Source organism: Tympanuchus pallidicinctus, unplaced genomic scaffold, assembly GCF_026119805.1.
Source record: "Tympanuchus pallidicinctus isolate F22 unplaced genomic scaffold, pur_lepc_1.0 scaffold6, whole genome shotgun sequence".
Lineage (NCBI taxonomy): Eukaryota > Metazoa > Chordata > Aves > Galliformes > Phasianidae > Tympanuchus > Tympanuchus pallidicinctus.
Window position 1 is genome coordinate 2,104,077 of NW_026294780.1, and position 15,620 is coordinate 2,119,696.

Consider the following 15,620-nt stretch of genomic DNA (forward strand, 5'->3'; position numbering starts at 1 on the left):
CTTCCTGAAGGTAATCTCTTTCCACAGTGATAGGATGTAGTGCTTCTCTTTTTAATTAGAGAGGTGGGTGGGTTGGATCCCTAAAATTTAGATTTGGGTCTGGGTGTGGATTTATAGACCTGCTCTCCCAGCAAAAGCTGAGACTGATTGTGTTTAGGCCCATCTTTTGAATTAATTTTCAGTAATTAAAGTGCAATGTGTGGGAGGGGGCTAAAATGAAATACAATTAAAATGTAATGCTCCTTCTTTGGTATCCCCATCCTTATTCATTTTAAGCCATCTCCAATGCTCTGATGGGTTTAAAGCTTCCTGTATCACACACTGTGCAAGCAGAAAGGTTTGAGTGAACTCTTGCCAATGGCTCTGAGCAAGCATGGGGCATGTTTCAGATTACACTGTGTGTTGTTGTTCTGATTTGATCTCCTTGCTAGGAGAGGCTGAGAAAGGCCGCTCTAGGGGATTTACTTCCAGCAGCAGCAGCACATGATCCTTCAATCGCGTGATTCTCACCACCGAGGTCTAATGGGGAGGGTGAAGAAAAAGCTCACGCTGCCTTTTGGAAGCAACAGCGGCGGCTTCTGCTCGCAGGCCCCCTCCGCCATCTGGATACTTCATGGCCTCCCCCAGGTTAGAAACCTACTGCTGCCCCAACAGGGATGCAGCCACGCAGCTTGTGATGAGCTTCCAGCCCCAGATCTTCTGTGCAGTCTGCATTGGCAGTGCCTCAGCCAGCCTGCTGCTGACCATCCTGCAGCTCCTGCCGAAGAAGGGGCAGAGCCTGCGGAAGATGCCCAAAGCCTCCTCCTCCTCCACCATTCTTCTCCTTATCTCCGTGTGTGACATCCTCGGTGGCTCAGGTAAGCGCCATCTTGGTGTTCCTTGCGTGTGCTGCAGCAGGCCCTGCTGGCAGATGGTTGGGAACGTGCTGCGTGTGTTCAGGGGAAGGTTTGGGCTGAACAAGATGAGAAAAGGGCAGGCCTGGAGGGGAGAAAGGTCTTGCTTAATAGCTAAGTTTTAAAAGTAAAAGTTCTTGGCAAATCTTCAACAAAGTCTCTACTTCAAATTAAAACCCTGCACTGGCTGACACTTAGAGGAAGGTGTAGAAGCAGAAGTGAGGGAGCACATGAATAACTAAAGCTGACTTCCACAACTTAGCTGATCCTTTGGACTGCATTTGGAAAATACTTGCATGTGTCTGTAAATCCTCTCAAACAGAGTCAGTGCCGCTGTTCACATACCAACCCGAAACTGCACACAGCAGGCTGGCAGCATGGTGTGTAGAACTGCAGCACTGTGCCAGCATGGGGAAGCAGAGAAGCACCCTTAGCAGGGAGCCCTGCCTCCAGCAATGGGCTGTCTAAATCTGCCCTGGAATTTACTGCCATCTTAGACAGAAATTATCATGACATATACGAGGGAAATAAAAGCTGAGTTTTTCCACATTAGCATCTTTTCTCTCATTTTAGATAACTGAAGTAGTACTGTTGTGTAAGTCTCTCTGGCTGCCTGTGAAAGGAGTAGGGTTTTACACATTTTCCACTTTCACACCTAGCCAGGTCTTCTCATGGTACATAAGAAGAACCAATATTAAAACAGACGATGGATGGGAAGATAGAGAAAGATATGGAAAGAGCACAAGAGCACCTGGAAAAAGGCCTTTCAATCATAGAACCATAGAACCACAGAATCACGAAGGTTGAAAAAGACCTCCAAGATCATCTAGTCCAGCTGTCCGCCTACCACCAATATTTCCCTACTAACCATGTCCCTCAGTACAACCCCTAAATGTTCCTTGGACACCTTCAGGGTCAGTGACTTCATCACCTCCCTGTGCAGCCCGTTTCAGTGGCTGACCACTCTTTCAGAGAATAAATCTTTCCTAATCTCAGTCAGATAAAGCCAGCAGCAGAAAAAGTTATTTTTCTCCTTTTCTCTTTCACAGGCAAACAAAAACTATTTATCCGCAATTGTTCTTGAATTAGATTCACCTTGGAGGGTGGGAAGCACGGTGTGCTGGTGCTGTGGGTTGGTGCAAACTCACTAAACCTCAGGAGCAAACTGAATTCATGCAAAAAGCCAGTATTGTTCTTACCTAATAGTGAAACCATGCTTTTTTCAGCTCCTTGGCAGAGAGGAAAAAAGCTGCTTGTAAAAACGAGGACAGAGAAAAATGTTAAATAACATTCTTCTGAAATGAGGAGTTGCAGAGAAATGACCATTAGCAATATGAATATCTGTAAATTAAATTGTAAGTCATTAGTTGCTGGCAATGCAGATACGTTAAATGCCTCTTGATTCCCTTTAGGGAAGTATATGACAGTATCTGTAGATAAATGAGGCTTAGATCTTTGTGGCATGACATGGCGAGTCCTCCAGGCTCACAGCTGCTTTCTGTAAGCCCTCACCCTGGCATCTGGCCTGCACTGCACACCCCAATAGCCACAGTCCTGTGAGCATGCAGAATCCAGGCCGCAATGCAGAACATGCGACCAGCAGCAAGCATGCGACCGTGATCACGCTGACAGGCACAGAGCACTCATGCGTTTCTCTTCAGGTGTGATTTTCAGGTCGAGCGTCTGGTTGGGCTTCCCGAGCTTTGTTGCCAACATCTCAGTGGCCAACGGGACTGACGTGTGGCCCTCTGTCTTCTGCGTGGGCAGCGCGGTAGGTACAGGGGTACAGTGCTGCTTGCTTTGCTCACACAGGATCCAAAAGGCAACATACTGTGTCCCAAAGGGGGTTAGAATTTCCTTAAATCCCTGATTCTGGATTCTGGATTAAGGAACATAGAAAAAGAAAATGCAAATGCGTTACAAAAGTGCAAATTTTAAGTAATACAATCACACTATTGCCTGAAGTATAAAATCTGAGCTTACTATACAAGAAAAATGTCACTTTTTTTTTTTTTTTTTTTAACTAAAACACAGATAATTATGCCAATTTCCTCAGCTCAGTAGGAATGTAGGGTAGTCAAAGAATTCACGCATCAGCAATAATGGTAGTATCTTAACAAATCAAGGCTTACAATATAGAAAAGAAATATGCTGCTTATAAATAAAACTATTCAGCTCTTGTAGTTTTTAAATAAGATGTGCCAAAATGCAACTTGCTTTATTTCATATGCCTAAATAATAACAATTTCAGACATAATGGCAGAAGCGAGTATCAGCTATACATACCTATTAGTTCTCAATTTTCCATCATACATGTTTAATTTTTGCTTATGAGTTACAAAAGCCTATTATTTTTTTTCTTAAAAGAAGGTGAAACTGCCAACATCAATATCTTGCAGCAGGAATGCCCTGTTTGAAAACCACGTTTCCATATGGCTTAAGTTTTGCTCTCTGGCCCTTACCACAGAAAGTAATATTTTAAAGCAGTGACAGGGATGCTGTATGCAGACTGTTTGTTTTTCATTTTGATCTCAGGTTAAATGGCAAGCAGCAGAGCTGTCTACTGCAGTTTTTGTTTACTCTTTCTTGGGCTCCAGGAAAGTGCTGCAGTTTGAGTCACTTGCTAAGTTTAAATTTAATTATATTGGAATGAAAAATGACCCTACTTCCCCTAACATATTCTCATGTGAGTTAATAAAATGTTTCTGGTTCTATTTTAGGTTTCTTCTGGTGCTATTGTTTTATTTCATTTACACACGAGTCAGTGAAATTCCAAATAGTGAGGCTCTGAAGTATCTCCTTCAAATGAGATCTTTAGATAGATACTCTATAGCAAGATCTGGCATTTTGCAAGAAGCTAGATAGCATATGAAAAATTTGTTTTTTAGCTGCATCTGCTTTTTATTAATTTTGGCGACCATCTAAACTATGTTGGAATTTATGTGTGGAAAGACCTCATGGTTTATTTTTGTATGTATGCGTTTATATATAGTAAATTCTACATTTCTTAACTGCAGCAAATATGTAATAGTGCAGATTAAGTTACATACTGAGCATTGTGAATAAAGTGCACTAGCAGGAAAACTGGAATTTTATTTTCTGGCTTATGTATTATTAAAATGTCTTAGCATTTTGATTAAATACAGAATAATTCATGTCACAAATGACTAGATATAGGAACTACACCCTTGTTGTAAGGAAGTATTTCTCAGCTTGATTTACCTTTGGAGGAAGGAATGGTAGAACTCAAGTCACTGATGTCTGGCTCAGTAACAAGTATGTTGGTTTCCAGGTGTAAAAGGATGCTACTATGGAACTGTGACAAAGGATATTCAGATACGAGCTGAAAGCAGGGCTCAAAGGGAAGGTATTCTGAATATTAAAATAGTCCCAGACCATTACAAATAGCCAGCTCCTGTCGGGAAAGGATTTGGAATTTATAAACAGGGTCTAAGAGAGGTCAGTTATCTTCTATAGGCTCATGGGAAAAATGTATAGGGTCAACTCAAAAATGCAGTGGAATTTAACTTGACTTGAACTTGTTTCCTTTGGATTTTTGTAAAAAATTAGCTATGGAGTTCAGTATGGACAGAGTTGGCTATTTTTCTGCATATCATCTTTATCAGTAGTAACACCAACTCAAGTTCTTGAATGTGGATAAAATACCCATCACACACAGAACTCATGATACAGAGGCACTTCTATTCACCACCATTGTGGTGAAGGCAGACCTCAGTTATATTTTCATGCCTCAGCTACTGAAAAATGAAATTTTACTAAAATGTTATACCGATTTTTTAAAATAAAATGTTCATTACTAATCTTTAAAGTTAAAACGCTGTTTAATAATTTACTTTAGATTAATTTGTGCCATTCAGGGTTAAGACTGGAGATGTAAACAAACACCAGGTTTTCTAAACAACTGAACAAGCTGTGAAGGCAAACTGCTCAGTTTACCTAGGAGCACATCCTTTGGCTACAGCAGTACTGCAGTAAGAATTCATACCTCACAAATCTCAGTTGGAAAATGCACACATTTAAAGAACAAATCCCCAGGCAAAAGGTTTGAGTCTCCCCTCACCTCCAGCAATGTTTAAGAAGCAGCTGTGACATTTGCCTTTTTTTTCCTTGCAGATGTGGATCCAGCTGTTATACAGTGCTGGCTTCTGGTGGTTATTTTGCTATGCTGTTGATTCTTACTTGGTGGTAAGAAGATCAGCAGGACTGAGGTACTAGAATTAAAGCTCTGAATGTCCTATTTTACTTCTCATGCTGTACATCCATGTTTGCATGCAGCTATCTGAGGGTATAAATGAAGTCTGTGCAAACACGTGATGTTCGCATGGTTACCAGATAATAATCTGTGTGAATGGTGTTCTAAGTGCTTCAATTGCAAGGGCAATGCTTGGATATTGATTTGCTTGTGCCTAACTAGCATTTAAATGTAACTGAATTTATTTAACTTTCAGAAAAATAGGGTGTAGATTGGGCATTATAACACAACTGCAACAAGATGCTGTTTTTATCTCTGCTCTGTACTTGATATTGATTTTTGTGGCAGAAGTGCTGACATTAATATAAAACAGCAATGAAAGATTTTTTAAGCACAGCGGTATGATCCTCTCTCAGGTGGGAGCAGTGTCTGACTCTCCAAATCAAACAGTTCTCTGCAGCCTTCAGAAGGGTGCTCAGTTGGCTGTTTGGCTCCCTTCTTCTGTTTTTTATTCCTGAATGTGCTGTTTGCAGGAGCAGTGAAGGACTCAGGGTTTCCTTCTGCAGATGTGGGAACAGGGGAGAGACTTCTGGCCTCTGGTTGGAGGATATGACACTTCTGTGTGCAAGCCTGTCCAGCGCCAGGATTTCCCTTTTCTCCTGAAAGGCCCCTATCCCTCCTGCCCTCCTCAGTGTGCTGCTGGCATTATTCACCTCACGCCTATCCTATGTTAACATTGCCATGTTAGTGTCCTTGATAACCTCTCTCCTGCTTCCTCCTCCAGTACAATCGTGCTGTACCACATGATGGCCTGGGGGCTGGCAGTTTTGCTCTGCGTTGAGGGCGTTGCGCTGCTTTATTACCCATCCCTTTCCAGGTGAGCAAGCCTCTGAAAGCAGACTCCAAAACCCTGGTACTCTGTGGTCATTTGAATGTCTTTTCATCAATGTTAGAGACAGACATCCAAGTACTGGTTTTTTGGTTGGGTTTTTTTTTTTTTTTTGATCTTTGAGCAGTGTCTCCTACTCAGTCCATGCATCCTGGGTTTCAGTGGGCCCTGAAGATATCTCCCAGACACTTCATGCCCTGTGATGCATTTCAGTGCTGTGGTGCAGCTCCTGCTGTGAGCCGCTGCAGGGTCATGATGCCCAAGAAGGGGACATAGTGCACAGAGCTGCTGCAGGCGTGAAATACTGGTCCACTCCTGTTTTTCTGCTCCTGGTTTCAGCTTTGTATTTACTCCTTTAAATTTGAGGACAAGTCACAGATGGTGCGAGTTAATAATCAACTTCGTGTCCCGTGTGAATTCGTTGTGAAAATTCGAGAATTAAAAGTTTAGCACCTCTTTGTTTAATTCCTTTCATGTTTGTTTTCTTGTTTGTTTTTGGTTTTAGTTAAATGTGACAATGATGAAATAGCTGAGACTGTCAGATGTGGAAAGAAAATAATGAATAATGTGTTAATAATTTGTTCTCAGCTGTGAAAGAGGCCTGGAGCACGCAATCCCACATTACATCACAACCTATGCCCCGCTCCTGCTGGTGCTGGTGGTCAACCCAGTCCTGTTCAGAAGGACAGTGACTGCAGGTATGTTCCTAATGGCCAGCATGAATGCGTACATCTTATTTAGCAAAAGAGAAATAAAAGTAAAGTAGAAGTAAAAAGTAATGCCTGTGTATCTAAGGGGATGGAATAGCTCCTCATTATATCAAAACAGATGCAGTTGAGAGTAGAAGAGTATTACCTACCAAAATGGAGATACAATCTCAATAGAAAATTAGAATAGAGGTACACTGATCACTTACTGAAGTTAGGCTGTTTTAGATCTTACTATTGCAGACTGGCAAAGTTATTTCCATGTTACTAAATTACTTTTGATTTGAAGTATTTTTGGCAGCATATGGTGGATATATGATGGTACTACAATACTGGTACCAATGTATATTTTGGAAGGATCAGAATTTTGTTACTCCTGATTCTGAGATTATGAAACAAGTGAGAATTGTACACAACTCAGCTGAGATCATGAAGCTCCTGTTTGATTTAGCATCCGGCACTTTGAAGAAATGTGACTGCAAAAAAAGGAACAAGTTCAATTAATTCTTTTAATGTAACATGATCAGTGCTAGATGTTTTCAGTGCCTGAATTCATACTTGCAATCTACACATTCAATATTTAAGAACAGCAACAGAAGAGACTGTGTTTTGAGTTCAGTCTTCATCCCATCTGCACTGCTTTCCTCAGTAGTGCCCATCATCAAAGGAATAGCTGACAAAATCCATATTTTAAAAATATATTTTATATGTAGAATATCTGCCTGTTTTTGCTGATGTTACACTGCCAAGTTTTATAGATGTAGACAACACTGTACCAATTACAAATTGAAGTACAACTAATTACCTTTATGGAGATAACTTCTATTTTTTTCACTTATCTCAGAGTCCCAGAGCGCTGCTACATACTTGGTACAAAAGACAAACCATATTTGCATCGTTGTATTATCTTAGTTTTGTAACCTGCATTTCTGAGATAGCACTCAGCAAGCCTCTGCCTAATTTATACAGGATAATGGTTTTTGGTTTTTGTATTTTAGTTTAGAATAATGTCTCTATGCATGAGCAAACAGAAAACAAGTGCTACCTCCAAAGGCTGGGACCAAAATGCTCTATAGGGAAAAGATAAGCTTTAGTCTAAATTTTAAATAATCAAAAATACCTGTAACTGATGTTTTGGTCTCTAAAAACAGTCAGTAAGCTGACTCCTCCACTCTGCATTAGCTGCTGTATTTGGGTAGAAGGCTTAGACTTTTTTTTGAGTGTATTGAAATCAGTAGTTAGGTAAATGGTAAACTTACCTTCTTCAGCATGTCCTATAGAAGAGAGGACAATACATTTTGTACAGACAGCAGCAAAGGTCTTCAATGAGAACATAAATAATAAATGTTTGTGCTTGTATGCGACGTGCATCCATGTGTGTTTATGTATGTGTGCATTTTGTAGGTATGTGCACATATGTTCATATGCCTCTGGCAGACTGTGTGGCTAACGTACCTACATGTACAGCTACTTTAATGTTTGTGTCTGTATTACCTCTGCTACCTGCTCATGTAGGTGCTAAGGATCAAATTTTGTTTCATACATTCAGAAATGCACGTTGCTAAAGATGATGTCTTGTGTCTCCTTGTTCTAAAGTCTTGCAAGCATACTTTTCTCAAACATCCTGCAGTTTCTCTCCACTGTCTAATAAAAGTGATGAAGAAAAGCAACAAGAGAACAACAACAAGAAAAAAAGATTTACATCATGAGACCTGTAGAATGTAATGAAGTGGGAATTTAGCTGTTTCTTAACAACAGGATTTCTTTTTGGCTGTAAAGAATAGTAAATAAGCATTGAGCTTCAGGTTAAAGAAAGGATGTTGAAGTAGTTAGGGAGCAAAAAATGTTAAGGATAGATGGAGCACTAGAATCTCTTGGCTGAGGAATTCTTTGTGTGTTCCTGATTTTTCAGCTAGTTTGCTGAAGCTGCAAACAGCCATACCTAGATCTAGCTGCAGTGTTTAGAGGCTGAGAATGAATTGGATAATCTCTCAAAGTTTGTTCCTTTTATGGGAAAATACACAATGAGTATGTTTGTGTGAGTACATATGTCGATTCCTTGGTATCTGAGCAGTATGTTGCTTATCTATCTATTTTTGTTGACATTACAGTGTCAGGTTCTACAGATGTAGTAGTCAATTATGTCTTCATGTCACAGTTCCATATGAAGTGTATAATAGTGTTGACTGTATTCTGTCTCAGTCTGAACATCACATAATAAATACTTCCTTACATCACGAACATCATAGAGAAGCGTAAGCACTACCTTCTTGTTAAAGAATTGTGCTGACCATACTATTTTCTGGTTTTGATGGGACTGAGAGAAGAAAAAACTGCTAGTGGGATGCCACCTACTTCAGGAAACCTTAGTGGATGTCCTTCTTTAGGATTGTCCTAATCTTTAGGATTAGGCTATGTATGACATTTGCTGCTGGAGACAAACCCATTGGTTCCTTTGTTCCCTCTTTACAGACATCTGTTTTCTGTATCCTTGTACCTACAAATAATGAGATGTACGTATATTAATGAACACAACTTTATACTTTCCAGTTGCCTCTTTACTGAAAGGGAGACAAGGGATTTACACAGAGAATGAGAGACGGCTGGGGACAGAGATCCAGATGCGCTTTTTCAAAATTATGCTGGTATTCATTGTTTGGTAAGAGATGCATTTTGTTTTAACCTGCCTTCTCCCAGATTAAAACAACTGGGGACAAGAACAGAATCTGACGGGTTATTTCATTTGCTTGTCCTTATGGTTGGAAGGGAAAGTTTCTAAGGAAGACAGTTCTAAACTAGTTCTCAAATTAGCTGAATCACTCATGTAGCATCACAAGGCTGCAAGGAAATGATAAAAATGTTTAACCAACAGGAAAACAATGACACTGAGGAACAATAGCAAAAAAAAAAAAAAAAAAAAAAAGGCTGAATGCAACCTAAAGCTGTCTGAAACTGCAGCAAGATTCCCCAGAGCTCACTCTACATGCTTGTCATCAAACATGCCATTGAAAACTTACAGTAAATACACTTCTAGGGCATGCTTACGGCTCTGATTATGATTATATGATGCATCATCTCTATAGTTTGCAGCTCTCAAGTGTGTGAAACAAGTATAGTGTTGGCTGAAAATACAGACTTACACACCAGAAAGGAAATCTCTGTGTGTTGTGCATGAAATTTCTCATTATCTGATCTTTTTTCTGATATTCCACCTTCCTCCACTAAAATAGCAGTTTGTGGTAGGGCAGGGAGAGGAAGAAGAAGGGCACAAGGAAGATGTGGGAGGAGGGAGGGTGCCCCATACCTCATTCCCAAATCCCCTGCATGTCTGTTCTAGCAGCACCATCCAGTGTGAAAGATGCTGTAGTGGTGGATGGGACTGAAGGTGCTGGATGCACTCAGCAAAACTGAGAGAACTGAAAGAAGCTCTGCTTTAGGAGCAGTTTTACAATCATCACACAATATTAAAGGCACCAGATGAGGGAGTGATCCATGCTATGTGGGCCTCTGCAGTGAGCTAGCAAGACATGGTCACTGCTGGAAAGTGTTCACCTACGTGGGTAACAAAAGCAAGGGAAGGAGGTAGGAAGCAGCCTAGAAGTAGTGAAAAGATGGCCAAATTTCCCAGTTTGTGCAAGTATTTGATTGTTTCATACATGGGTACGTTAATGCATGTTTCATTGCTTTAAAAGGCTGAACAGGGAGAAAGGCTGCTTTTTATTTTGTCCTTGCTGCTGTATATTTGAGTGTTCCAGTCATTTCTCAGGAAACAAGTTTCTTCTGGGAAGGGTGGGATAGTCAGTGGGAGCAGGGCACTGAGAGTAGCAAAGCAGCCTGAAGCATGGCATGCTGGAAATTGCTGTAAATAACAGGGAACAGAGTTTTATCCAGGCTACTAGGGTTACAGAAAGAAAGAACATTGTACTGGAGGCACCACAGAAGTGCATTACAACCAAAGGGACTGTGGTCAGCTTGATACACTGGGAGCAAGCATGAATGGAAGGAGCAACTCCTCATGGACACAGTGGGCTTGACAGTTTATTTCCTTTTTGTCTCATTATGAGTTTTCCTATTACAAAAAAACCAAACCAAAACGCCCGAACAAACAAAACAAGTGGTTCTTGTTTTTTGGTTTTTTTGTTTGTTTGTTTGTTTTTGCTTTGTTTTAATCTGCTGATAAAATGTAAGCTTTAGAGTGTAAAAGCTCAGAGGTTACTGTACAGAAAGGCTGAGACAGAATAATCTTAGAAGCTTAGGGGAGATGCTGTTCCATCCCAGTGGTCAAAAAAAGAGATGAGTTGGTCAAGGAAATTTTGGGCAATATGGGGTAGAAGAGAAAACTGTATATTTGGGAGGGATGAGCAGAAGATTTTAGACTGTGAAAAAAACATAGGATCTGTTTTATAAATAACATAAACACAAATCCTTTCAGAAAATATGATACGGGTGTTGGTCATTTCCTTCCTGAAGTACCTGTAGAAATATGCGGAAAAGCTGTTCTGACTGCTTAGGAGCCATTAGAAATTGGAACCACTGACTATAACCTTTTTTTAGTGTATCATGTTCTCATTTTCTCTTGGAGGATGAGGTTTAATTATGCTCATCCTACTTTAGAAAAAGAAATTGCCTTTATTCTTAAAATTTAATGTCATTTTCAAGGACTTTAAAGTTGAACTTAGTTTTGTTTTGTAGATTTTTTTAACAAACATCTTGAAAATCTACTCAAATATCACCTTGAAATTTTAGAGATGCTGGACTTTATACAGTCTTTTGTAGCGTATATGCATATGTTTGTATTGCTTTAACTGTATTATACATTCAAGACACAAGCAAAAGAAGTCACTGTCCGTAATGTTCCCATTGTAGATCACAGTTGTTTATAATCTCAGTGCAGTAAGCGTGCATGATCAGGTTTAATTCTGATGGATATATGGATTTCTTTGCCTGGGGTGGGAAGTAAGAGTCTGTTTTCTGATCATAAGCTCAGGGAGAACTATTGGGTCCCTTCACATTGAGAATTAATGTTAAAAAAAAAAAAAAAAAATTCCTTATTAAGGTTCCTAATTTCTATAATTTGTAAGTAATTTGTATTTTACATATATGTACATATCTACATATCACTGTTTTGTTCTCTTTGTCCTTTTTATTCCTGCAATAGCTGGTCATCTAATATCATCAATGAGAGCCTTTTGTTCTATCTCGAAATGCAGCCAGATATCAATGAAACACCTTTGAAAAACATTAGAAGTGCTGCACTGATTACATGGATTATAATGGTAGGTCAACCATGGTGTCTCTCAGTCTTTGAAATCACTTCTGTAAGACTCATGGAACAGCACCAGCGTAGTGGGTTTGGGGGAAAAGCTCAGAAAATCAGGGAAGAAAAGTCAAAGGTAAGAGAAAGGAAGGAGCGGTCATTCGGAACGTACAAACTTTGCTTAAAAGATACAAAGGCCGAGATTTTCTGCCATTTACAGGAGTATGTGATGAGTGATTGCTAACCATTTTAAGATCTGGAACAGACCATTGCAAGCATTTATGGTCTACCTTCTCTAACCTCTGTCATAAGACAAGCTGCGAATTTTAGCTCACGTTTCTTGAAGATTTGCCCAAAAAATGGGCATTGTCCACTAATAGTCTGTTTGTAGCTACAGTTTTCTTTATTAGAAACTGTATTTCTATCTAAGAAATAAAGTCTTGTAACATTTGGACAGCTATTAGGGGAAAATACATGATGGAATTTAAAAGCAACACACCAGAATATAACTATAAGATACTGGGGTCTTCCTGTACTTTTCTCTCTTTCTGTTGGAATATTTGACAAGGGATTTTAGAGAGGTGATATTGCAGGTTCCTTTTTCAAGAAGGTTTATTCTGAAGCTGTTAAATACCTGTGAGGCCTGAATATGCTCTGTGCACTTAAGCTCTTGAGCTGCCTGATATTGGAAAGTTAAACAATGCAACTGATTTGTTGCAGCCTTCTCCCTGACAAGGAGTGAACACATTCGTGTGACAGGGGACCTTACTCTTGCTCACTGCGAGAGCACACAGTCAGCTCTACCAGCTGAGCTATTATTTAAACTGGCTGTAAAAAAGGTATGATATTCCTGTGAGAAGAAAGATAACCACTAAAACCATTTCCTTGTCGCACATCCTGAAGCAGTGGGAACAGAAGATTTTTTGGAAATCACTTGGGATTTTCTTTTTCAGTGTCTCTCCCTCGTTTTGCATTCTGTTTTGATGGACGTTTTCACTGGCTTAGAAATCTGCAACAATTCCAGACAGCTCAATTGCGGCTATTTTAAAAAATTTGCCTGGATGTGCTAATGTCTATTCTCATAGATTTGACTTGGCTTCTAGTGAAGAGTAAAATGTTTGCTTTTCTGAATTAAAAAATGTGGAGGTTGTAAGGAATGTTAAAAACTCACTGGGAATTGACCAGCTAAAATTCATGCTAGAAAACCATTTGATGCCTGCTGTTCACAGAATCACAGAATCACAGAATCGTAGGGGTTGGAAGGGACCTCCAGAGATCATCGAGTCCAACCCCCCTGCCAAAGCAGGTTCCCTACAGCAGGTCGCACAGGTAGGCATCCAGGCAGGTCTTGAACATCTCCAGAGAAGGAGACTCCACCACCTCCCTGGGCAGCCTGTTCCAGTGCTCCGTCACCTCACTGTAAAGAAGTTCTTGCGCACATTTGTGCAGAACTTCCTATGCTGCAGAAGGTGCACAAGGAACACCTTAGTGTTCAGAAACAACAGGTTGTAGTTTTTCACTCTGCCTTGTTTGTGTCTGCAGTAGGAAAAATGTACACTTTTATTTGCGTGCAGTTATCATCTTCTAAAGACAGCAGTTATTCAGAGTAAGGGAAGTTGTTAATGCATGCAGAATGTTTTGCTGGAATTGAGAATGAAGCCTTGCTGATGTAACTTGTGTTGCACTGCTCTTTTCTAGGGGATTCTTAATCCGATGCAAGGCTTCCTCTTCACATTAGCTTTCTATGGCTGGACAGGATGGAGAGTGGACCTGAAATGGCAGAAGAGAGAAATACCCTGGGAATCAATGTCCTCATCAACGGTGGGTGACAATGACTATCCCTCACCAGTGAACTACCAAAGCAATGTTCACGACTCAAAGAAGATATCTTCCACTGATAGCCAGCAGACTGATGAGGCTATAAGCATGTTGTCTGAAGGTAACACTAGCGGTGATGACAGGTTGACCAGGAGCTCTCCCATCTACCAGGGCTGGTAGCTTGTAGGTGGAGAGCTGAATCTCACTTCTCCCATTGTCAAGACTCACAAAACCATGGCACTGTGTGAATCATTGCTCATTCTGAAATTTGGTTTGTGCCTGATGGCTCAGTTTAATTTCCTGTAGCTTTTGTTCGTGTGTGAGACTGTGTAAGATGCAGAGAAAAGATAGTTAATGTCTTCACTTGCTTTGTAAGAGATGTGTAGCAAGTTACAAAGGCCTGATAGCTTTTAGCAGGACTGTGTCTCTGCAGGGATCTGTTACTTATGATTCATCTGTTTTCTTTCAATCTCTCCTGTAACCTCCATATGGTAGAAGAGTCTTTTGTTTAAATAAACAGACTATTAATATGGTGGTTTTTTAAATGTCTTCCCTTGCTTGCCTTGCTCAGCATAAAATTCCCTGAATTACTGCTCTGAAACACAACTTCCACCCTTGTAAACTACTCTAGTAAAACATGAGTGACAGCAAACTCGGCCATAAGGACAGACTTCCCTGCTTGTGCAGAATTTCACTGTCAAAGTCTTCTTTTAGCTTGTTTATATTAATTTTCAGCTTGTTTTTATCTAGGGAGTTGAATGTGTTTTAAAACAAATTCAGACATGAATTGGAGCTGAGGCTTCAAGAAGGTTTCAGAAAAAGGGCTCCAGTTCTGCCGGTTCAAGAAAAAAACAGCTTTACAGATTATTTTTTCAATTTGAATTCAGTTTGATCCTTATATATATACCTGTCAGAATTATGACTGATAGTTGCATTAAGAGATAATATTTGCAAAGAACATTGACATGATCCGAGTGGTCATCAGAAAAGAATTAATAGAATTAATAGTTCTTTCTCATCAAAATAGAATTAATGGAATCAGTAGTTCTTGCTCCAACATGTACTCTATTTTATGCCTTCAAGTTGCAGAATGGAGAAATATCACATCTACTCTCCATATCTCCTGAGTTACAGATCTCAGTTTGTACAGTGCACTAAGTACCCAAACAATTCCTAAACTTGGTTGAAAAGTTAGAAGAAAAAAAATGATGATGATGTCTCTTCCAGGCTTTTAATCTCGTATCAAAGTTAGAAATGACACAGCTAAGCACAGTCCTCCTGGGAGCTGTTTACCAAACAAAGTGACCAGCAATTCATTAAAAGCCTCTCATCCTCAGCTAACCTCTCTCCCTTCCTTCCGTACGTGGCCAAGTCTGGGCATAAAGCAAAATTTACTCTCTAAATCCTTTTATATCTGCTCTGACTGAACTTCACAGGCTGTCCATACCTTTCTTTTAAAACCCAATTCAGTCTCAGCTATTGTAACAAAAAAAAAAAAAAAAAACAAACCACAGAACAAATACAGCCTGAAAGACAGCTGAAAGGTTAGAGCAATTGTAGCACAAAGTCTATGCTGCTGTGTTACTCAGGAAAATCCCAGGATGGTTAGAGAAGCAGACTTGGTAGAAACTATACAGTAAAATATTGATTCACTGTTTAAAATAAATTGCCTTCTTGAATTAATCATTTAAAATGAAGGTGTGAAACAATGAACTGGTAATTAGTTGGGCAGGTCATTATAGAACTGTTGTTGGTTTGTAGTAAATCATTTAAATTGTGCCCTGTGGAAACCTTTGTGGTTCTATAGCTTTACATTCCTGTTTTAGTTGTCGGAAATACTGGC

The 15,620-nt window shown here is 39.9% G+C and overlaps 1 protein-coding gene across 1 annotated transcript; it reads left to right on the top strand.

Moving 5' to 3' along the window:
- The first annotated feature begins 579 nt into the window (after positions 1-579).
- On the top strand, positions 580-15,285 carry GPR143 (G protein-coupled receptor 143). Its single transcript, XM_052664728.1, has 8 exons — positions 580-857; positions 2,555-2,664; positions 5,028-5,122; positions 5,891-5,983; positions 6,584-6,693; positions 9,253-9,361; positions 11,861-11,978; positions 13,658-15,285. The coding sequence occupies exons 1-8, from the start codon at positions 614-616 to the stop codon at positions 13,955-13,957; spliced, it is 1,179 nt and encodes a 392-aa protein (XP_052520688.1). The 5' UTR covers positions 580-613; the 3' UTR covers positions 13,958-15,285.
- The last annotated feature ends 335 nt before the right edge of the window (positions 15,286-15,620 follow it).